At 44.4% G+C, this 23,481-nt stretch overlaps 1 protein-coding gene across 1 annotated transcript in view; it reads right to left on the bottom strand.

Moving 5' to 3' along the window:
* ZDHHC9 (zDHHC palmitoyltransferase 9) overlaps window positions 1–16,217 on the bottom strand; it is a 31,909-nt gene extending 15,692 nt beyond the window's left edge. The window contains exons 1-4 of the mRNA XM_079911383.1: window positions 15,922–16,217; window positions 15,513–15,580; window positions 14,036–14,337; window positions 2,767–2,927 (exon numbers count right to left, since the gene is read on the bottom strand). Of these exons, the coding sequence (XP_079767509.1) occupies window positions 2,767–2,927; window positions 14,036–14,202 (328 nt within the window). The 5' untranslated portion in view covers window positions 14,203–14,337; window positions 15,513–15,580; window positions 15,922–16,217. The remainder of the gene's footprint in view (window positions 1–2,766; window positions 2,928–14,035; window positions 14,338–15,512; window positions 15,581–15,921) is intronic.
* Between the last annotated feature and the right edge of the window lie 7,264 nt (window positions 16,218–23,481).

The raw sequence follows: 23,481 nt of genomic DNA on the forward strand, positions 1-23,481 counted from the left end.
TGACACAAGTCTTAAAGAATGGGGATAGCTATTCATTAGAGGATGATATAAGTACCAGCATGCCACCCTCACATTCCTCTGCATGTACTTTACATGAGGGCACCTGGGAGAGAGTTCAAGGCTCTCCCATCCCATGAGGTGCGCTATGATGCAAGGGAACCAACCACATGTCTTCTTCTCTCCCCCACCCAGACCCTACCCACAGCATACCCAGTACAGGGCTGAATGTAAGTTGACAAAAACTTGCTAACATAAACATATGTATGAACTCAAGAACGCACTCTACTATTGAGAGAAACATGCTAAATGCAGAGGTAACAATCTGACAGCTTAAGCCTGGGCCCCGGGCCCAGCAATCTGGCAAAACAGAGCTAACCTTGCTAACAGCCTGCTGTGAGAGGCAAGATCAAGCCAAGGCACTGCCTTGACCTTCAGTTTCTCTATACGTGATGGAAAGAGGAGGACAAAAGACTAACCCAGAGAGAGAAAAGACTACACTCACAACTGTCCCTTCCTATCTTGCTCCTAACTAGTCCAGGTCTCCCCCAACTCCAGCTGCGCCAACACACCTCGCCTCTGTTTCCTTCCCACAATTCCCACCTTCTCCCCACCCCTAAGTAGTTTGAGCTCAGATGTGCACAAATCTATGTCCCCTTACCGCAACTAAAATAGGCTGAAATTTTTCAAAAAGAAATCCACTAAGAAGCTAAATAAACACAGCTAAATAAACAAAAGAAATACAAAAGCTGGAAGCCTTCAAAGCAACCTAAAAAAGTATCAAATCAAAACGTTGTACACCTTAAACTTACACAAAGTCATATGCCAATTATATCTCAATAAAACTGTGGGGAAAAAAAAGAAACCAACTAGAACTGGGAGAAAATATTTCCTTGACAATAGCATGCATATAAACAGGAATAAACTCAATATGAGAAGTATAGAAACTATGTTAAAAAAAACTATAAAAATTCTATTAAAGGGCACAAAATTCAGTCTAAAAATACAGAAAGATGTACTATCTTCTTGGGGATAATTATACATAATAATTATATAAGTGTAAATTCTCTCAAAAATAATATATAAATATAATACCTATTAGAACCCCAATGTGTCTGTCTTTTTAATTCAATAAAATATTAAAATCCCAACAAACAAACAACAACAACAAAGCACCTGAAAGAACTAAAGGCTAACCACAGATTGGTACACCAATGGTACAGCTTTTAGTCTTACAAGTCCTGGGTCCCTTTCTTCTACTCTACGTGGCTTGGATGCTGACTCTAGCTACTTGGGTACCAGATTTGAGAACAATTTAGGTAGGCACCACTGTTGGATCTGGTGGGCTCCAGTCCCTCCTAGTACTGGCATCAGAGCCTTCTTTCCCAGTGTGAGCTCCAGGAGTCTCCCAGGAGTGTGAGCTCCCAGGAGTCTCCCAGGAGCTTCCTGGGAAGTTCTGCTTCAATTCATGAAGGCACCCTGGCTCCTGGTTAGTGTAGCTCTTCATTTCTGTCCCAAAGAGCCCTACCCTGAGCTGCAGACTGTACTGTGATTAGCCTGTAACTACTTCCTTTACCATTCCTATAATTCCCAATGGTTCCTGTCCCCTCTCATCTTGTGTGTTCCCCTAAAGCAGGAATCCTTGGTTAGAAACCCACTCATGTGCTTCAAAAGATCTATAAATCCCTGAAATTATATCCAAAATTGTATGTATGTGATGCATATAAGAATATTTTTATGAAGAGGTTTATAGTTTTCATCAAGAAAATCAAATGAGGGACTTCCCTGGTGGTCCAGTGGTCAAGAATCCACCATCCAATGAAGGGGACGCAAGTTTGATCCCTGGTCGGGGAACTAAGATCCCACATCTGCGGGGCAACTAAGCCCGCGTGCTGCAACTACTGAGCCCGTGCACTCTGGAGCCTGTGTGCCACACTACAGAGCCCACACGCTCTGGAGCCCACATGCCACAACTAGAGAGAAGCCCGCGTGCCACAACCAGAGAGAAACCTACGAGCCACAACTAGAAAGAAGCCCACAGACTGCAACGAAAGATCCCGCGTGCTGCAACTAAGACCCGACACAGCCAAAAATATAAATAAATAAATAAATAAATTTGAAAAAAATCAAATGAATTGGGCTTCCCTGGTGGTACAGTGGTTAAGAATCTGCCTGCCAATGCAGGGAACACGGGTTCAAGCCCTGGTCCGGGAAGATCCTACATGCCGCAGAGCAACTAAGTCTGCGTGCCACAACTACTGAGCATGCACTCTAGAGCCCGTGAGCCACAACTACTGAGCCCACGTGCCACACTACTGAAGCCCACACGCCTAGAGCCTGTGCTCCGCAACAAGAGAAGCCACCGCAATGAGAAGCCTATGCACCACAACGAAGTGTAGCCCCCGCTCACCACAACTAGAGAAAAGCCTGAGAGCAGCAACGAACACCCAACACAGCCAAATTAATAAATAAATTAAATAAATACAAAAAAAAATCAAATGAGTTGACGACCCCCAAAAAGTTTTTTAAAAAATCCTCTTGGGAACAGTGCAGCAGGACCTTGGCAAGATATCCCTCCTCAAATGCAACACAGAACAGGGAAGAATGAAGTTCATATTCTTCACAGGGTAGTAATGATCTCAGATTCAGGATCTCAGAGGGAAAAGGCTAGAAGTGATTATTAGTCTGCAACTACAATTATGATTCCATTCTCTTACTAATCAAAGCCACCCACTGTACAATATCTTGCCAGCTGGTTAGAAAACTCACCTATCTCCATTTCTATGAAAGCTGCTTCATCTGGTAGGGCCCGAGGGATCACTCCAGGATCACTGAAGCTGGTCCTCAACAGTGTAGCCATGGAGAAAAGGAAGAGCATGGCAGCAAACACAGGGATGGCAGGTGACAGCTGGACAGCCAGGTAGCGGCATCTGAAGAAAGCAAGCAATTGAACATCTAGTTATTCCTACCCTATACTGACCTGGAATTGTTACCAGTATGTCAATCTGATCTCCACAACAAAATTACAGTACCTCAAGGGCAGGGACCATATTTTTTACTTCTCTCGAATTACTGAAAAGTCCTAACATTTGGTTCTGCACATACTAGGCGCTCAACAAATACTTAACTGATCGATGCCACCTATAACATACAGAAGATAGCCTAAGGAACCTCCGTTACCCTCAAGCCCAGTCCCTCCCATCAGCCTGCTGGGGGTCACATTTCCTCTGTACCTCAGCAAAGGCTCATACCTGTTCAGGTCAGGGACCCAACTGAACCTGGATTGTAAGCACCATAGGTTGCTCTCACTCTGGGAATGTCTAGAGCTTTTCATATCCACTCATCTGGCGTTAGGCCTGAGCTCAAGGAGGGGGAAGAAAAGATGAGGACCAGTCATGAAGCAGAGTCCCAGTGTCAGACAGACGGTATGTCCAGCATGCTTGAAGGCCAGTGAAAAGCTTCAGGGCTGCTGACTGACTCTGCAACATCCACTCACTCCTCTTCCTTCCTCAAAGAGCTGAGCCAATAGATGATTAGTGACCATAAGCAAGGGAATAAGAAAATTGTATCTCCTTAGCACCCCTTCTCAACATCATGTTTGTTCCCCTCTTTCCATAATTCACCTGGAAGGCCATTCCTCTTTCTCTCTGGATATCCCAGCTCTACTCTTCTTTCAGATCCAAAGCCATCAATGCCGTCACTGTCATCAACACAGCCACAATTTATTGAGAACACACCAGATGCACTAAGCTCTTTAGGCACATTACAGCATCCACTTCTCACACTACATCTATAATAGCTGAAGAATCTGGGATTTAGCGAGGTCTTGGCTCTTCCAAAGGCCTATCCTAAACTGCACTGTTTTTCACTATGTTGACCTCATCTCCCCCAACTGAACTTCATAAGAGCAAGAACCTTGTCTTTTAGGAGTGGGAATGCCTGGGTTTGAATTCTGGCTCTACCAGCTCCTAGTTGGGTAACTGAGTTAACTTCAGTCTCCTTATCTGTGAAATGAGGATGATAATGACAGTATTTCATAGGGTGGTTGCGTGGTTCAAATGCATGAATAGAAATAAAGTGCTTAGAACTGCCCTTGACACATAGTAAACGCTAAGTAAACGTCAGTTATTAACATTATCATCACGGTTCTCTATCTCTCAGAGCCTAATACAAGTATGAGAACAAAGAGGCTATCAACAAATACTTGTCGAGTTGAACTGAGTATCAAACCAAATAAATGGGAATACGTAATTAGAGTTACCACTGACCTATTTTTACTCTCCTCCTCCTGAGGCATATTTTCTCCTTCAACATAGACATCTTCTCTTGGAGGCAGACTATAAGTGGATGAGCAAGGACCAGAGGCAGAGTGAAGAAAGTAAGCTAAGGAAAAAGGCTTATCTCATCTGCACAGGGATTAAGCAAGCTGCTGTCCACTCAGAGTAAACGTTTGACCCTGGGTTGTACCTTCGCTGCAGGTTTGGAACAATCCCCATGAGATCCTCCTCCTGCCTCCATGCCACACACACGACTGCATGGGGAGTTCAAACCAACTGTACTGAGCAGTTTGCCATGAAGGTGAACATACGGAGTGAACTTGCAAAATGATTTCTGTGGCTTTTTGTTTGCTTGCCTGCTCGTTTGTTTTTTAATAAAATCCTTGGTCTTAGCTTGCTTTTGTAAGATTTTTTTCCTTCTCCTAAAAGCCAAGGGTAGGATCTGGCTAACTGAGTTCAGGGTAATGAAGGTCCTTCCATATCACTCGCTTGTGGATTACCCTCTTTTCCACTATTCCCCTTCACTGGTACAGATAATTAAGAAGTGGGGCTTCCCTGGTGGCGCAGTGGTTGCGAGTCCGCCTGCCGATGCAGGGGACACGAGTTCGTGCCAGGTCCGGGAAGATCCCGCATGCCTCGGAGTGGCTGGGCCCGTGAGCCATGGCCGCTGAGCCTGCGCGTCCGGAGCCTGTGCTCCGCAACGGGAGAGGCCACAACAGTAAGAGGCCCACGTACCGCAAAAATAAAACAAAAATTAAAAATAAAAACAAAATTTATAAGGGCTTCCCTGGTGGCGCAGTGGTTGAGAGTCCGCCTGACGATGCAGGGGACGCGGGTTCGAGCCCTGGTCTGGGAAGATCCCACATGCCGCGGAGCGGCTGGGCCCGTGAGCCATGGCCGCTGAGCCTGCGCGTCCGGAGCCTGTGCTCCGCAACGGGAGGGGCCACAGCAGTGAGAGGCCCGCGTACCACAAAACAAACAAACAAACAAACAAACAAAAAAGAAGTGAATTCAGAAAAGTCACCTCCACTTACCAGGGACCCAAAAGGACACAGGAGAATCACGAGGCTCCGTTTCACAAACAAGCCAAATGAAATTACCATGCTGACAGAAAACAGCCATCTTCCTCATCACTGCCCATCTCTAAAATCACTCTTGAAAACAAAGAAGTGACGTCTCCAGGATTCAAACTGCCCTGGGTGTATAGTCTCCAATGAAAACCCTTAGAAAAATCAGAGCCATCTGATTGGCCACCTAAGGGAGTTTAAACTGTTTTATTAGAGGGAAAAGATACAGAGAAGGTAGAACACACACACACCCACACACACCCCACACACACACATACTAATGTCGCCCCCATGCACAGAAGACCCAAGCTTAACTAAGTCCCATTTCAACACCTGCTTGTTGACCAGACAAAGAACAACTTAGATTTCAATTACACTATGCCATTAAGGATAAAGGTCTCTGTAATCTCCACACAGACTATCATCTGCACCTGCTAAAACAATCCACTCTGTATGTCAACAAGTACACAACAGGCCCATTGTATTGTTCTCCAGAGACAAGGATACTGGCAGCCAGTTGTCACTAGTGAGTGGGTGTGGCTGGCAAGGCAGATGTGGGACCAGCAGGCCTTTCTACCCCGAATAAGAAGAAATAAGAGAGCCAGCGGCTAAGACCACTGTGAACTACAACCCATCTGTCTGTCTTTAATACCCACCTAGGTCAGTCCCATAATTGCAGTAAGCTAGAGATCTGTCTTGTATAGGAATAAGCTATGTGAAGATTTGGGGGTAATTCCCAGTATCGACCTCAAAAGTCAGGAGTACCCTCAAACATCACTAATTTGTCCTAGTGAAACACGGATCTGTCATCCACAAATATAAGCTGTTTTTGAAACCCCGTAGTAGTTTCCATCTATATCGATACGAATAATGATATCCATACACTTCTTGACACAGAACTCTCCTTTGTCTTCAGAGTACCACGGGGTTAGAAGTTGCTTTTCTCCCTTGTGAATCTTATAAATGCAACCATGTGCCCACTAAGTCTTCATTTCTGCCACCTGAAGAGACATCATCATTTTAAGCCATCCTCTACCAACCTCTCGATTGGCCTCAGGCTTCCATAGCTGGACTAGACGACAGGACTCCCACATGGTGGTACTGACCAGCAGTAACCAGCAGTGCCAGGCTGAGCTGGTGTGTCATGTCCCATCCCCCATCCCTAGCACACTAGCGTTCATTGGAGGGACAATGATAATGACACAGACTTCAAGTCACACAAAAAAACTCAAAAGAGATTCATGAGGGGAGCTGGTAAGAAACCAGACAGATTCCATGGCAGGGCTGCCTCACAGACTGGCAGTGTGGACTACTGTTCTATACTCTGCCTCAAAGTCTCCCTAATAGCTTTCTTGCTATGCTTTTTGTTGTTGTCCTTTTATCAATGCAATCAATCAGCCAACAAGTATTTATGGGTCTAACAAATGAAGAGCAAGAGAAATGGGAGTTAATTTTGTTGAGGAAAACATAACTAACATATGAAACAGCTAAATAAGATAAGACCAATAATCAAGTGTTCACATGGTGAGTCAGACTCTAAGGACTGTAAGTGGTCAGAGAAGAGCTCTCTTGGGAAGCTGATGGCTGCTTGAAACTGCTCCCATAGCAGCCATTAAGGTTGGCTGTGCTTGGAACGGCAGGAATGACCCAAGGATTGGAGCCCCATAATGGCCCTTGATCCCAGATAATAGAAATAAGCCTTTGCTATAAGTCCTCCCTGATATGGATGGCTGTCTGTCCTTTTACATATGACCTACCTCTAGAGCACAGTAAACACGTACAACCACCCATAAGACTGGTTCAACATTCTTCTGATGACACTCAGAGTCTGCTACGAGGGAAAAAGTTTCCTTGGACACTAAAAACATAATTTAATATCACCCTCCAGATTTACTGCTATGTGAAAGTCAAAGGAAAATGCATAACCCTGTTTTGCTCCAGGAGCAGTGGGGAAAATTAACCAAACAGGGACCTTTTCAATTGTGAGGCAATGAGCCATCCTCTCACTGAGGAAGGCCAAAATCTCTATCCAGGCAAACCTGCTAAGTAGTTGCCAAATTTCAGTTATAATAATAAATTTCACATTTCAATTATAATATAAAAAATTTCAATTATAATATCCTCCTGATCAAGAACTTAGAATAGTTCCCTGCTGCCTATTATATTAAGCCCCCCACTCCTCAGGCCAGTATTCCGAGGCCCTCCTTGAACTGGCCTTATCTAATCATTATCATAAGGTTCTTGCTTCCTCCTTGCTCCATTCCAGACACATCTCCCTCATTACCCTGAATTCACTAGCCTCTTGTTATTGCAAGAGGCATAAGATGCCTTTTTTTGTTCTTAAACACAATACCACCTCTGGCATCTCTGAGGAGGAAGATTTAGGACTCCTCTCCCTCAATAAACATCTCAACTGATGTAGGCATGCTAGGGACATCCCTGTTCTTTGTGCTCACTTTTCCTAAAATAGACGATCACTATACTCAATTAAGACTCATTCTCAAAAGATGGGAGACTCATTCAGTGGAGACTGACAGTGTGAAACTCATTACCACAAAAGGTAGTAGAGGCTGAAAATATACAGATGAATTCTGAATGACAGAACCGTAAAGAATTGTTAACGGAAAGCACACTGTTCAGGAGACATGACCCAATCCTTCTTCAGGGGACATGCTTTATCAGGAAGTTGAGTTTAGCTAAGTACTGTTAACAGATTGATATCAAAGAGGCAACTATGCCTTTCTAAAACTGTCTTTGGTTGACCAAGTCACAGACAGAATCTTGGGCAGGATAAGCACAAGACTGAACCTCCATAGAGCAGCTCTGCAGAGAATACTCTCTTGGTTAGAGATCATGATAAAGTCACTTTTTCCTCTTCCTAATCTCACCTAAGGAATTCAGGAACCTGGACCTTGTCACTGTAGGCACAGATATTCTGCCATGTCAGAGTCTGGCTCTGGTCTACCCAGCCCTGTGTCTCCTCAAACCTGCTAAGTTTGTTATCAGATTGCCTCTTCTCTTCCTCCTGTCCATGGGGACACAGTGTCCCTTTCATCACCATCACCCACAGGGTAACATGGTAGGGAGCACACACTGCTTAATTTTTCTCTGAGCTGTCCTCATCCCGGCAGCAGGGACTAGGGGCAGCGACAGCAGTGATAACCTCTTGTAACACACAAAGCGTACTTGCTAAGTTCACACTTAGACATGGGCTCCCTTGTCCCTGCAAGGCTACCAGAATGCCATGCTGGAACGCTGTCAGTTTTCCACAAAGATGCCTTCGTTTTCTAGGAGCATGGGCTAGGGAGGCCAAAATAACCTGGAGTCCACTAAGGTAACACAAACACTAGCTAGCAAGACCCCAGAATATGCGTGTCCAGCACTCAGCACCATGCACATCTTCAGTAATCTGCACGTCTTCACGATTCCGTATTCAAAAGGTAACAATGAGATGAAAAGTAGTGTCATATAGGGCTTCCCTGGTGGCACAGTGGTTGAGAGTCCGCCTGCCGATGCAGGGGACACAGGTTCGTGCCCCGGTCCGGGAGGATCCCACATGCCGCAGAGCGGCTGGGCCCGTGAGCCATGGCTGCTGAGCCTGCGTGTCTGGAGCCTGTGCTCTGCGACGGGAGAGGCCACGACAGTGAGAGGCCCGTGTACCGCAAAAAAAAAAAAAAAAAAAGTAGTGTCATATAAAGGCACTGGCTGGCCGATCGATCTTGATGAAATAACCCCATTTCTGTAGACTTGGTTTTGTCACCTGCAAAAGGATAGGGATAGTCTCCAAGGCCCCCTCCGGCTCTATCACTCTATGATTCTGTGAGTCAAGACTGTTACATTTTAAGTGCATCCAGAATGTATCAATTCAGTAACATTTATTGATCACCTACTCTATGAAAGGCCTGGCAGAGGGCACTGTGGGGGCCACATAGACACAGAAGATGGTCCCTGACATTGAAAGAGCTCGAAGTGTAATCACCACAGAATTCAGAAATATAAAAAATGTCAATTACATATTAAATGACTGGTATGTACAATTAGTCCTGAGAATGCAGAAATTACTAGAAAAATTTCATGAAGGAAGGAAGACTCAAGAAGGGACTTGAAAAAGAGGTAGAATATGAATAGGCTAGAAGTGGGACAATTACTAAGCAGTGCTACAAAACTTCTTTCAGTTCATCCAATTCAACGACTCCTCTGTACATCAGGAGCACCCAGGAGGGTCAGTCCAACAGGGTTTGATAGTGCCTTGATACGGTTTCCTCTAGATATAGCACAGTGAGGCATAAGCACTGATCATAGCAGCAAACTACTTCTACTTCAGGGCTCAAGAGTCACACAATCATTCTTGCCACAACAGAAGTCTCAGGACCTTGACCCCACTAGTGATCTGGTCACAATGTTAAAAGAGACAGCTAGGAAGCCACTTCCAGAACACAGTGCACTTGGTCCTTTCCCCAAGCTTTATGAGGAAGTTGAATTTGACTAAATACCACAATAGCCTTTCAGTAGCTGGACAGCTCACAGGTTGTCAGTGTCATTCTGCTATAGTGTCCTAACATTCCCGGCCAAGCTGTTTGCTATGTGTTCATCACACAAGCTGGACAGGGTTTGGGCAAAAAGGACTGAGAATGGTTCATGTGCTCAAAGCTCACACTTCCTAAATACCTCATCCTAAGAATACATTAGGAAGTTTTTTTTTTTTTAACTAAAGTATTTTTTTGAAGTATAGTTGATTTACAATGTTGTGTTAATTTCTGGTGTATAGCAAACTGGTTCAGTTATATATACATTCTTTTTTTTATATTCTTTTCCATTATGGTTTATCATAAGATACTGAATATAGTTCTCTGTGCTGTACAGTAGGACCTTGTTGTTTATCCATTCTATATATAAAAGCTTACATCTGCTCACCCAAACCTCCCACTCCATCCCTTCCCCACCCCACCCCACCCCCGCCGGCAACCACAAGTCTGTTCTCTACGTCCCTGAGTCTGTTTCTGTTTCATAGATAGGTTCATTTGTGTCACATTTTAGAGTCCATATATAAGTGATATCATATGGTATTCATCTTTCTCTTTCTGACTTACTTCACTTAGTATGATAATCTCTACTTGCAAGGAAATTTTTTTTTTAAGTACTGTACAATTTACACTCTGCTTCAAAATTCAAAGACATTTTTACTACAGATACAATTACATTTAAAATACAGCTACCTACTGGTAATCTTCTATCCCCTCCTTTTCTGTGTGTGTATTTGAATTTTCCAGACAGACACAAGAGTTATATAAAATTTCAGACTCTCAGAGTTGCAAGAGGCCTAGTGATAATCTAGCCCAATTTCCCATCCTAGGCAGGAATCCACTCTGTGACAGCAGCCCTGAGAGATGGCTACCCAGTTTCTTTGGAAACACTTCTAACAATACAGAGCTAACTCGCTCCTGGATGGACCACCTTTGCTCATTTTACGTATTCAACCTACTGTCTGTCCACTGAAAATTACAGGTCCCTCCTTTGAGAAATCTAAACGTGTAAAGGCAAAATCCAAAAATAAAAAGATGTCCACTGGCACTACTAACACTGCATGTTTTTCATCAAGGGGCGCCCACATGCCTGACCAGATTTCTCAAGCCATCTGGCTGACCCAGGGCTGTGCCACGGGTGGTTATAAATCACCTCGCACTCGTTCCTATGCACCTGCTGCAAGCAGGACGCTGTTACTAAATGCAGGTCCAGATGTGCCTCAAGATCTGAACTTTCTTCCTCAAGGCCAAAATGCAGCAGCCAGGGGACATATAGTCTACGCTCCTAGACAGTTTAAAGATGAAAAGAGACAGCCCTTTGTCACTGGTGGTTCAGACACCCTCAACTGCCTGAAGGCAGGGGGCTAGATCAGCTGATTTTTTTTTTTATGCGCGGTATGGGGGCCTCTCACTGTTGTGGCCTCTCCCGTTGCGGAGCACAGGCTCCGGACGCGCAGGCTCAGCAGTCATGGCTCATGCGCCCAGCCGCTCCGCGGCATGTGGGATCTTCCCCGGACCGGGGCACGAACCCGTGTCCCCTGCATCAGCAGGCGGACTCTCAACCACTGCGCCACCAGGGAAGCCCCCAGCTGATTTCTTGAGGTCTCCCTAAGTTCTCATACTAGTGAAGGAGCCCATATTCTGCCCCCAAACCCTATCCACCACCACGTGGTGGGTAGTAAATTACAGACCCCAAAGAAAAAGGTCAACCAGAAAGAAATGTCATTCCTCAGAGGCATGCTGGTATCCTCTGTACAGCCTGTCATTGGTTAGGCTCAAGGCAGCTGCCACCTAGAGTGCCTGTGTGTCTGCATATGACAGACAGATGCATGCACACTCACAAACACAGATTCTACCATTCTCAGTAAAAAAAGCATTCATTGCCAGGGTCCTCTCCCCTTTGGTCAGATGTAGCCTTCCCCACTCCACTGCTCAGCTAACACGTTTACTTCCTTCTCCCCTCCGGCCTCCTTACTCCCTCCCCCAAGCCCTACCCTCAAAAATATTTACCCCACAGACAGCTGGAACCCAGGGCAGTTTACAAACAACCTCGCCCTTCATATCTGAGGGCAAAGCGCAAGAAATAACTTGGGGGAAAAAGTCATCTTGGTAGAAAACCCAACCTGCCTCTGTCAAACAGTAGCTTGGCTAATTACAAGCTTCATCCCACAGGCAGTTTTCTTCAGAGGCCTTCAGGGCCGAAGTGGAACAGATCCGTATCAGACTCTGTCTGGCTCCCAGATACAAAAAGGGTCAAATGCCAGTAGCTCCAAATTTCAAGTTCCCTTGGCCAGTCAAACCAGAGGTTTCCTGGGCCCAGAATTACCAGCTCACTCAGGGTCTAGGAACAAATCTCATCTCTGTTTTGAATGGTTCCAACCACAAAACTTTAACCCTGGGCGGGGCAGGGAGGGTGGCAAAAGAGCTAGTGATTCAGCAGAGGAAGGAGTGAGAATGATAGAAAGCAGAGTTCATCTCTGCACTTCCAAAAAGAAGCAAGGCAGGAATAAAACAAAGAAAACTTGGAGAAGGGTGACGAGTGGGGAAACATTTTTTTTAATGTTATGCATATGCCTGCCCACCTGCACACACTCACTTGTACCACACATAGGTACACACACACACAAGTACACACACACACACACACACACACACACTCAGCCATGAAACTCAGACTGGAAAGCAGCTAAGAAGCCAACATCAAACTGTCTGACTTTGCCAAATACTTTACAAAGTCAGCAGCAATAGCAGCAACAGAAGTGCCTTTGACAAAGAGGTCCTCTGACCTTACTTTCCTAGCCCTGTTATAAACTACGTCCCCCTCCTTCCTCTGCTGTTACTCAAGCCAGCTGCAAACATCAAAAAGTCCGGTAAAGGGCTTCCCTGGTGGCGCAGTGGTTGAGAGTCCGCCTGCCGACGCAGGGGACACGGGTTCGTGCCCTGGTCCGGGAAGATCCCACGTGCCGCGGAGCAGCTGGGCCCGTGAGCCATGGCCACTGAGCCTGCGCGTCTGGAGCCTGTGCTCCGCAACGGGAGAGGCCACAGCAGTGAGAGGTCCGCGTACCGCAAAAAAAAAAAAAAAAAAAAAAAAAAGTCCGGTAAAGCAGCCCAAAAAAAAATCACTCTTGATGCACTGGGTAAGCCTGAAGCCCTTATAGAAGAAAGACAAAAATGAGCCCTAAGAGACCAGAGCTCATTTTAATTACCCACGAAGTCTGGCCAAGAAGCCCTGTCCTCCGTCCCATGGCCACACCCCCTCATGGGAGCTCCATTTCCAGGTCACGGGGCACAGGAACTGTAGCAGGCTCCTATTAGGTGTGGTTCACAGTCCACAAACACACCTCTTGGCTCCTCAAGGCCTTCCTCATAATACTGTAATCCCAAACCGATCAGCATTACTCCCAGCCCTAGAGTGTACAGCATTCTCAGCATACCCAGGAGTCATGCCACAGTACCCTAGAATCCAACTGGCCACTTCCCTTGAGCAGTGACCTACACGGACTTCAAACAGTGGCTCTAGTACTAGCTATTACATCACAGAAAAAATAACTCCAAGGCTGGTATCAGGCACACACAGAATAGAGAGTTGTTTATGTTGAGCGATTCTGAGTGAAAGAAAGAGCAACTCACATTTAATAAGCACATATGTGCCACACACACAGCTAGATTGTGGCACAGCTGAGGCTGGAACCAATCTGCAGGTTCCCAATTCAGTTGGCTTTTCAATTTAACAGCTAACTGAGAGCGGAGCCCTAAGGAAATAGGACCCAGAATAACAGAATAAGTGAGTATTATGGGGTGGAGTTATGACCACGGGGCGTGCCCCTAGGCTCGGGAGGGGTAGGGAAGAGGCAGTCTGTCACTAAGCACCTAAGGAGACCACTGAAAAGGGGAGGTGAGTAATAAAGACAAACTCTTTTATTTCCCAAGTGTTCCAAGGGTGGCCCCAAATCAGTGCTATAAAATTGGTATCAAGGGTCTTGGTGTTTCTAGGAGGCACATACTCTGCTATAAGCTCAAAGCAATGAATTCAGTTGGCATGATCTATAGACATTGCCCAAGAGGACAATGACAGCCATCCAAGGACTAGCCACAAACTCCCCAGAAAGAAGGTTCTTCCCCTGGACCCAAGGTAACCATAATCAGGCAACTGTACTCAATGGAAACTCACTCGAAGGCGAAGAAGAGTGTACACGTCCCCAGGATGAGGAAGAGGGTCAAATAGAAGATGCCCTTTTGCCGGGCCATCATCACGCGGCCATCACAACAGAAGGTGTTCCTGCCTGGGAGTTTCTCCCATTTCCGTGTCACCTTCTTTCTCACCACCATCACAGACATGATTGGAATTCCTGGTCCAAAATGGGTTTTGTGATTACAAGAGGGAAGAAACAAAAGCTGAGCCCAGCTTTGAAATCACGTTGCCTGCTATTGCTGCCGCTGGGTCAAACATCATCAGAAGTCCAATTTCTAGCCCTAAGAAAAAGCACACACACACACACACAAATGAGACAGGAACAAGAAAATGCAGTTCAATCTTCCTTTCCCAGAGGCAGAAAGATGAGCACTGCTTGAAGGGATAGGGGTGAAGAAATGGGAGAGTTTATTTCCAATCTGTTTTTGTCCCCTAAAAGAAGAAAAGGTTAAAGGTTCTCAAAAAGAGAAGGGGGCTAGCATATCTTCTTAAATATACCCCTTTACTTCCAATATAATACTGATGATGTGATTATCATAGAACCTTGGAACTAGAAGGGATTTTGTAGTTGATAGGCCCAATTACTTTGTTTTGGAAATGAGTAAAGTGAAGACCGAAGAGGGGAGATAACTTCTCCAGGGTCACAAAGCCATGAAGCGAAGCCAAGAAAACAGTCCAGGGGACTTTCCACTATACCATATTTTTCTATAATCATCACAAAGAGGACTCTAAAAATAATAGTAGAGTTTCTGCCCTTAAGGAGCCATTCCCACCCCTCCTCCAGTTCTTCGCCTTCTTTCTTCAATTAGCCACTCAAATGTGAATCACACCAGGGAACAAGTCATCCTCTGGCAGAGCTAGGAGGTTGTGGACACTCTGTACACAAACCCAGGTTGTATTTACTCAAAACAGATTTCCCCTAATCAAACCCTCCTAACTTCCTGAGTCCGGGAAATGAACCAACCTTGCTGGTCTAGCCTAACATTGGTGGGAATCTTAATGAAACCACATCACAGACCTGTAGGTGAAAGGCTGACTTAAGCAGGAGAGGTTCTGATATGGCTGGGGGGAGGAGGGGCGGGGGGGGGGACGGCAGCAGTCAAGAAAAGTCATAAAGGTGCTTTCTGGGACATTTCAGAAGTACCATCTCCACTTAGCATCCTGAATCCCCAGGCCCAGCCTTTCTCTGCCACTGCCACCCTTCTCCTCCTCTCAGGTCGGGTGCTGTGGCCTCTATTTACTGATACCACATGCCCCGCGCTGGCAAGAATGAGGCGGAAGCCTGCAGCCCAACTGACTGATGAGAAACAACCAACTCGAAATCATTCCTGGGCTGGAGAGGGTAAGGGTCCCAAGAGAGACGAGGAACTGAGCAGGAAAAGGAGAAGGTGGAAGGCTTGGGAAAGGGGAGGGGGCACCAGAGGTACAGAGAACACTTCCTTTGTGTAAAACTAACCTGGAAAACAATCTTCTCCTGATAAACCGGCCCAGCGAGAGAAGAGAGACCAGGAAGGGGAGCCGGGCCTGGGAGAACAAAGATCAAAATCCGTCAAGAACCAGCGACCGGCCCAACGGCACGGGGCCGAGGCCGGAGTCCCAGGCGGGTGGCGGGCGCGGCCTCGGGAGGCCCGCCCTGCCTCGGCCACGCCGCCGACCACCGCCCCGGGCAGGTTGGGACGTGCGCCACCTCCGCACGCTCGTACACACTCACACACGCCCCGCCACGTGTAGTCACCCCCGGCCAGGGGCTCGGAAGTTGCCTAGCCGAGAAGGGGAGAGCCAGGGTCCGCGCGTCCCGGAGTAGCCGCGGGAGCGGTAGACCACGCGGCCGAACCCCGGAGACCCCCACCCCCACCCCTTGTTACCTGAACCCCGGAGACAGAACTCGGCCGGGAACCGAGGCCAGGAAGTGCACTGTCCCAGGGGACCGCGTCGGCCGCCCGAGGTGGCAGCGGCTTCTCCCCAGCCCGGAGGCTGCCTCCTCCTGACAAGGGGCCCCAATGGTCGGGGCCCTAAACCAGCTGTGGCAGCCGCCCACCACTGGGCGAATGGAACGCTCCTCACGTCACCAGGTCGTTCCAGTAGTTGCTCGCCCTCCATTGGCTGATCCTCCTCTATGCCTCCGCCTCTGCCACCCCTGCCCCGAACTACCATTGGCTGAGCCAAACGCCGCTCGACGATGCCTCCGCCCCACTCTCCCACCCATCTCCCGGCTTCTTGCCCACCTGCCAAGCCATTGCCAGACTCCCTTTGGGGTCTGAGCGCCAATGTGAAGTGTCGCCTTCTATTAATATAGTTCCAAAGAGACTGGGGTGAAGGGTAGTGCCAATGGGACCAGGAGGGACAGGGGACCTGCCTCCCCCCACACGTACTGTGAGACGCTGAAGCAACACTGGCTCACAGATCCCGGTGCTCACCCCAAACTAGGTCCTCCCTGGGCCTCTCCAGCCCTGCTTGCATGAAATCAACTGCGACTCGGGATTTTACTCTTTACCGGCGTAAAAACAAGTCCTCTGCCTCCCAAGTCCTATTCACTAGGTAGGGACCCCACCTCTGTCCCAGTCACCCTGGCCTGCAGCTCTAAGGCTTTCAGAACAAAACAAACAAACGTAAAAAGGAACTTGAAAGGAATAACTGTCCCCAAGAATAGAATAATTTTGCAGTATCGCAAACAAAAAAATTGACAGTGATGAGTTTAGAGAAACTCTACTTACAGGACGTAAATTCTTTCAGGTAGATAATGAAGTAAAGATTGCTCCAAAATGCTTGTAAATTCGTATTAGATTTGAAGAGCTTGTGAAAATGAGGCGGCGGGCGGGGCGGGGAGAGCGGGGAGCGGGAATCCAAGGCAGAATTTCCACCCACCAACCACATTGATTCTTTCCTTCTGTCGCCTTCCTCAGCAGGGCAGTTATTACCATGATGAGCCACTGCTACTGATCTGAGCGAGTGGCATCCTTTAGAGTAAGATTGGAGTGGGGAAAACAGTTGAGAACCAGAGTATCAATATTATACAGTAGACTTTAAAAGACACTAGGTCTGTTTCCACTAGGATGGCTCTTGGCTTCCAAATATAAAGGGAAATAAGAGAGAGGGCTAAAGGTGGCCTTTCCTTACCTGTCACGCGGTTAGGGAGAGTGCCCAGATTGTCAGCTATTTTCCTGAGCTTGAATAAAGTTTCTCTAGGGTGAAGGTATTTGCAATGAATACAAAAGAGACTGCCAACGCTCTTCCCAAAGCAGTTTTTTGTGTTAGTTGAAGGACCACGTGCATGGTCAAGAACTATTTCTCCTTTTACAGGATTTGGGTCCCACATGATATGAAGCAAAATGCTACCTAATGATAGTTACATTTGACACTTTCATGGCACCCTTCAATCAAAAATTTTAAAGGATTAAAAAATCACTAGGTAATTCTCTTATGAGAGAGATGTGTTATAATTAATATGTAGGGGAAAGTATGTCTTTATAAAGGTTCTATTGTTCCCCAGCACTCATGCTGATTATAATCATCGGTTTAGTCTTTATGAACCTTATGATCAGTATCATTGCCTCCAGTTCTCCCCTTTAAATCCTGGAGGCTGCTGGTATTGCACACACTTGGTATGGAAGGGAGAGGAACGTCCCTCAGCCCCATCAGGCCCCTGGATTCCCAAGCCTGTGTACACCAGGTGCCCTTGGGAGTGGCACAGTCACCCCAGCTGCCATCCTCCTAACTGGGGAGCGGACAAAAAGAAACCTCCACAGCATCCAAACATACTTTGTCCATATCTCAGGTGCAGATGAAGCCCGGCGCGTCCTGGAATCAATGTGTCACGGCAACGCATTCCTGAGCTCTGCCCCTCCCTCCTCTGGGTCACACTCCCTCTGGGATTAAGTGGCTGTGTAGGTCAGGCTTGCTTTATTACAATCTATTATTATTTGTGCTCACCTCTAAAAGAAAAATAAGGAAAATGTATATGGACAAACATTCCATACCGATTCCTTCTATGTCATTACATCGTTTTATATAATCCCGAAAGTCTTAATACACACACCCAACTACACTGTGACTATAAACTAAGATCGTTTTTTTCTTTTCTTTTCTTTTCTCTTTCTTTTTTCTGTTTGCTCTTCCACAAATCTCTAGACTTCATGCGTCCAAATCGGTTTTGGCCTCTTTGAAGGGGAGTTACAGTCACATGGTGAGCACTCGAAACAGCATGGAATAAAGGTCCAGGCTTCCACTGTGTGGTCACATATATTCTGGTGTGCTTCTTTAAAAGCACCTGTCTCCATATTGATGGTTCCTGTGTGAGTGTGTGTTCATGGTGTGTAGGTGTAAAGTGCTGTCTGAACAACCTCAGATCCTGAGTGCCGCCACTGGGTTGCAGCTTGCCTGTTAGTGTTGCTTCAGACATCTCTTCTGTAAACACCCAGAGACCCCTTCAGTACTGTATCCAAGAACAGACCCCAAAACTTAGTCCGCATCCTGCGGTCAACTCTTGTTGGCCCTTTTCTTCCTCTCTGTTTACTTTAGCCTCAACCCTTCCATGCCCCCTTGCTCTCCTACCCACACAAGTGTCCCTTCCCACCTCACCTACCTGGGCTGCTCTCCTCTCTTTACTTTCTGGCTATAAATAAACATATATTTGTAGAATGAATTGATGAACAAAGGAGAGAACCACGGACACCCTGTCCACACATGACCAACTAGTGTTCTTAAGCAACAGCTGTTTCCCTGAGGCCTGGGCTGCTATCACTGACGCAGAAGAGACAGGATGGTGTGCATAGTAGAAAGCTCCAAAGCTTTACAGCCAGAAGGACCCAGGTTCAAATCCTGGCTCTGCTACTTAGTAGCTTATGTAAACTACAGCAAGTAATTTCTCCTTTCTGAGCCAATTTCCTCATCTGTAAAATACAGCTAATGCCCACTTCATAGAGTGATAAAGGGGATTGAAGGTAATGTGTGTGTGCTAAATGTCTGGCATATAGGAGAAACACAATCAATGTTGTATGTTCTAATGACGTCTGTGGTAACTGTCGTTTCCCACCTCCCTCCTTGACCTGCACTGCTGACTTGGGGGAGAAAGGTAAGAAGAAGGAGACCCATTCTTCACTCTGTCGAACCCTTGTCATCCATGTGCCGCATGTTTACAGACCCTCTAAATCCGTCACTGAAATTAATCCTTATCTGACTGGCCACTTAGTTTCTCAATCCCCGGGGAACCCTACTGCTGCTTGGGAAAAGCTTGGGCTGTAATCTTGGTCTAGTAGAATGGCTGTTACGTAGCACCATAACCTCAAGTGAATCCTCAATACGGCCTCCACATTATTTGTTTCAACAGGTGAGAGATCAACGGCATCTCTTTCATTACACAACTTCTGTGTTCACATCACTGTGCTGGGATTGTTGGCTCCTGTCAGAGACTGAGAAGCACCTTAAAGACGCCACCGTGTGAAAGCCAAACATACAAGAAGTCCAATAAAAACTGCCTGGGGTGACAGGGAAGGTGCTATCACAATGCAACTAAATTGCTCAAACCCAGCCTCTGCTTCTGCCTCTGATGCCTGTCTGCTCTCGCTGGTTCTGAATTTTATTTCATCTCTAGATTGTGGATTTCTGACTCCACCAGGAATGATTTTAGATGCTGTGTCAGACCCCTCAACACTAGTCCTAGGACTACCCTCTCACTAAACAGGAGTCATAATAACATCAAGAGAGACCATTTATTAAGGACCTCCTCCGAGCCAGGGATTGTGCTAGGTCCTCACAGCTTAGGTTCCTAGATTATGGTCTAAACTCAATGTCTAAGTGAGAGCATCTGATACTGACCCAGCACAGCCCTAGCCTCCCACTCTGCCCAGCCTTCTCATTCCAGGAGCTGACCTCAAGGGATTGTGTAGCCCAAAACTATAAGCTGGTTTATCGGTCAGTTAAGTATGTGTCAAGCACCCACAGTTTGCCCAGCCTGTACTAGGCACTATGGGAAATACCAAAGAAGTAAATGACATGATCCCAGGCTCTAAGGAACTTCAAATATTCTAAGCAAAAAAAGACCAGCTCATGTGAAGTCATTAAAGATAAACATGAAACAGGGCAATTGAGTCCAATTCTCAACCACGCACAGCAGAGTCTCCAACCTTTTAAGGAGAGCTTGCCTCAGAAGGGTGTACCCTCTCAAATACTGTTGATAGAAGAGGAAATTGGAAAAATCTTTCAGTAAGGCTATTCAGTAGTATCTCTTAATATTTTTACATTATATAACCGTTGACCCAACAATCCTACTTCTATTGAGAAACACTAGCACATATGTTCAAAAACATATGTACAAAGATGTTCACTATAACATTGTTTGTCATTGCAAAAGTTAGCAAACAAAAAGTTCTTTAACTGTATACACAGGAAAGGGTAGACTATCACCTTCCTGTATGTATGTATATATATTTCAATAAAGATTTTACATTAAAAAATTAAGTATCTATCTGCTGACATGTAAGTATGCCCAATATATACTAAGTTTAAAAACCAAGTAACTAAACTTTTATAAAATCCAAACTTTATAAAATTTAAAAACCATTTTGTGTGTGTAAGTGTATGATTTTATGTACATATATTTTATTTTAAAAGTCTGGAAGGATATTTACTGAACAGTGGTTACCTCTGAGGAGTGAGAGTGATGAACAAACTTTTAAGTTTTACTTTATACACTTCTTTCATGTCTGAATTAGTTGTAAGGAGTATTATTAATTTTAGGACTTAGAAAGATTTAAAAAATTATTATAAGGCTGTATACCTCTCTTTCAATATGGCAGAATGACCACATGCATTTATATCCACTCTCTCCTAAGACATCATTAGAATTATAGTAAAGGGATTAAAAAGGCATAAGCTCATAACAAAGAAGAGAAGAGGGGCATTAGATGACAGTATATTTCACAAATGTCTGGAAGACAGAAATTGGAGGAAACGGTATTGACTGAACACACAAAAACTAAGGCTGATTCTGGAAACAACCAGCCCAGAAAAACACTGTACAGAACATAAAAAGAGTCATCCAGGAAAAAGGGAAGTTGGCAAAAGAGATGGTATGCTTAAGAGCTAGGAAAACTGAGGATACAATAAAGGCACAGAATGCAAGAAATAATCCAAAAAGAGGCAATGAAGAAACGTCAAGAAAAACAAAATCTGTACAAGAAGTCCATGGATCAAATGTGAAAATGCAAAGAATTGGATAGAATTAACACAGGAAGTGGGCTTCTAGACAAATAGAATTTATTCTGAGCACTAGACAAAATGAGAAAGCTGGGAAATAGCAGAGATATGGTAAAGACAGCATATGTTTAATCGACCCACAGCAAAAAAAAAAAAAAAAAAAGGCAATCAAAAACTCAAGGAAAATACAAAGCCTGCTGCATATTCACCTGCCAGCAACTGACACAAGAGGCATTTCCTCCCTGCAGGTACACTTGCTGTTTGTTAGTCTGATGGTTAAGAAATTGTATCTCATTTTAATTGCTCCAGGTATTGGTGAGGTAGAGCATCTTTTCATGTGTCTTTTGACCATTTTTATTTCCTGTTTTAAAAATTTCTTATATATATCTGTTTCTCATTTAAAAATTTTTTTACCTTTTGGTGTCATTTTTGCTGACTTATTGGAGTTTGCTGTAAATTTTGAATCAGTTCTTTGACACATATTGCATTTTTTTCTATTTTATCACTTATCTTTAAGATATCTTGTGTAAAATTTTTAAATTTTGTTTTAGTCAAGTTTGCTAAATTTTTTTTTTTTTTTGCTTTCAACACTTCAATCTTCACAAAATTATGCAAATTAAGAATCAATATGCTCAGGTATTTTCTGATGAGAAAACTGAGGTTCAGAAAGTTTCATTAGTTTGCCTGCTGTGGTAAAGGTGCTCATCCAGCATAACCAGCAGTCAAGCAGTCAGATGCAGCAATCATGGATTCTTCTTTAATTTTTTTCTTTCCTAAGCTATACAAACCTTGACAGTGGGAAGAAACTATACTGTTTCCTTTGGGGAAACATAGAATGGTTAATTGTACTATTTGAATTTCAACTGTAAAAATGTTGCACCTCATCTTTGAATGGGAACCTAGAGACCTAAGAGCAGAATTCCCAAAATGAGCCTTTCTGCCCAGTAGCTAGTTTCAATACTCTCCTTCTGTTTACTTAGGGAAGGCACTTCTCAGTATATTTTCTGACTGTTCTTTCTAAGTGAAGACACTTAGGAAGGATATAATGGCCTAATGGGTAAAAATCATACAATGAAATACTCCAAACCATGTACATTTTACTACATTAAATCAAAAACACACCATCTACTACAATCAACCCAGTAAACAAAAAGCAAGCAAGAAAAATGCTAAGCAAATATTTTTAACAAGAAAATAGTTTTTTTGGTTCTATAATGTTCATAAAATTAATAAATGTTTATTGTATAAATTTGCATAATAAAGGAAAAAACACAAACTTACACAAAACTCACCTAAAACACTAGCTAGAAATAAGCATTATTTTAATTTTACTAAAGTCTTCAAACAATTTTTCAAAAAATATGAGATTACATTATATATGCTGTTTTGTAATTTGTCTTTTTTTTTTTAACATCTTTATTGGGGTATAATTGCTTTACAATGGTGTGTGCTAAATTTTTTTTATATTTGCAATTTCTTACTTTATATTTGCAATTTTTATTTAAGAAGGCCTTTCCTACCCCAAATCAACAACATTTTTCTTCTATAGTTTTACCTAATGATTTGGAGGTACTTTATTTTCCATTTTTAGCTCAAAAAAGACATTCATACACAATTCATCATTAAGGTAGTTTTCGATGGGACTGAAAACAAACAGCTTCTATTTATTTGGGAAGTTCTATTCAGCATTTGAAAAATCTGAAGTCTGACATGTTAAAAACCATAATTTTACTCATTAAATTCTACTTATCACGAATCATAATTGTTAAGGAAGGACCTATATAGGAAGTCAAATTTTAAATAAAGTTTTGTTCTAGGCTAAAAAAAAAATTCAAGGAAAATACAAAACTGTTCAAAAATGCCACTTTCCAATAATGAAGACAACTAGAACATGGAGTGATATAGAATAATTGATGGAAGTTGTAACATGAAAATGTAATCAAGGCCCATTTCTTGGCTTTACACTGAAAACTCTACAACTGTAATAAGACAAACACTATCTTTTTTGGTTTTTAACCTTTGGAATCCAACCTAGAGACAATCACCGGAAACTTAATTATGATTACAAAGTATAAAGTAAATGTTAACAAACAATGAAGCAACATAGGGTACAGAAATTGAAAGGTAGATGAAGTTAGGGGAGGTGGAAGGATGTGTAGAGGCACTAATATTCTAATTTTAGAAAGTATAGACTCAAGAGATTCGATCTATAGATGATGGAACAAGAAATA

The sequence above is a fragment of the Stenella coeruleoalba genome, assembly GCF_951394435.1.
Source record: "Stenella coeruleoalba genome assembly, chromosome: X".
Classification (NCBI taxonomy): domain Eukaryota; kingdom Metazoa; phylum Chordata; class Mammalia; order Artiodactyla; family Delphinidae; genus Stenella; species Stenella coeruleoalba.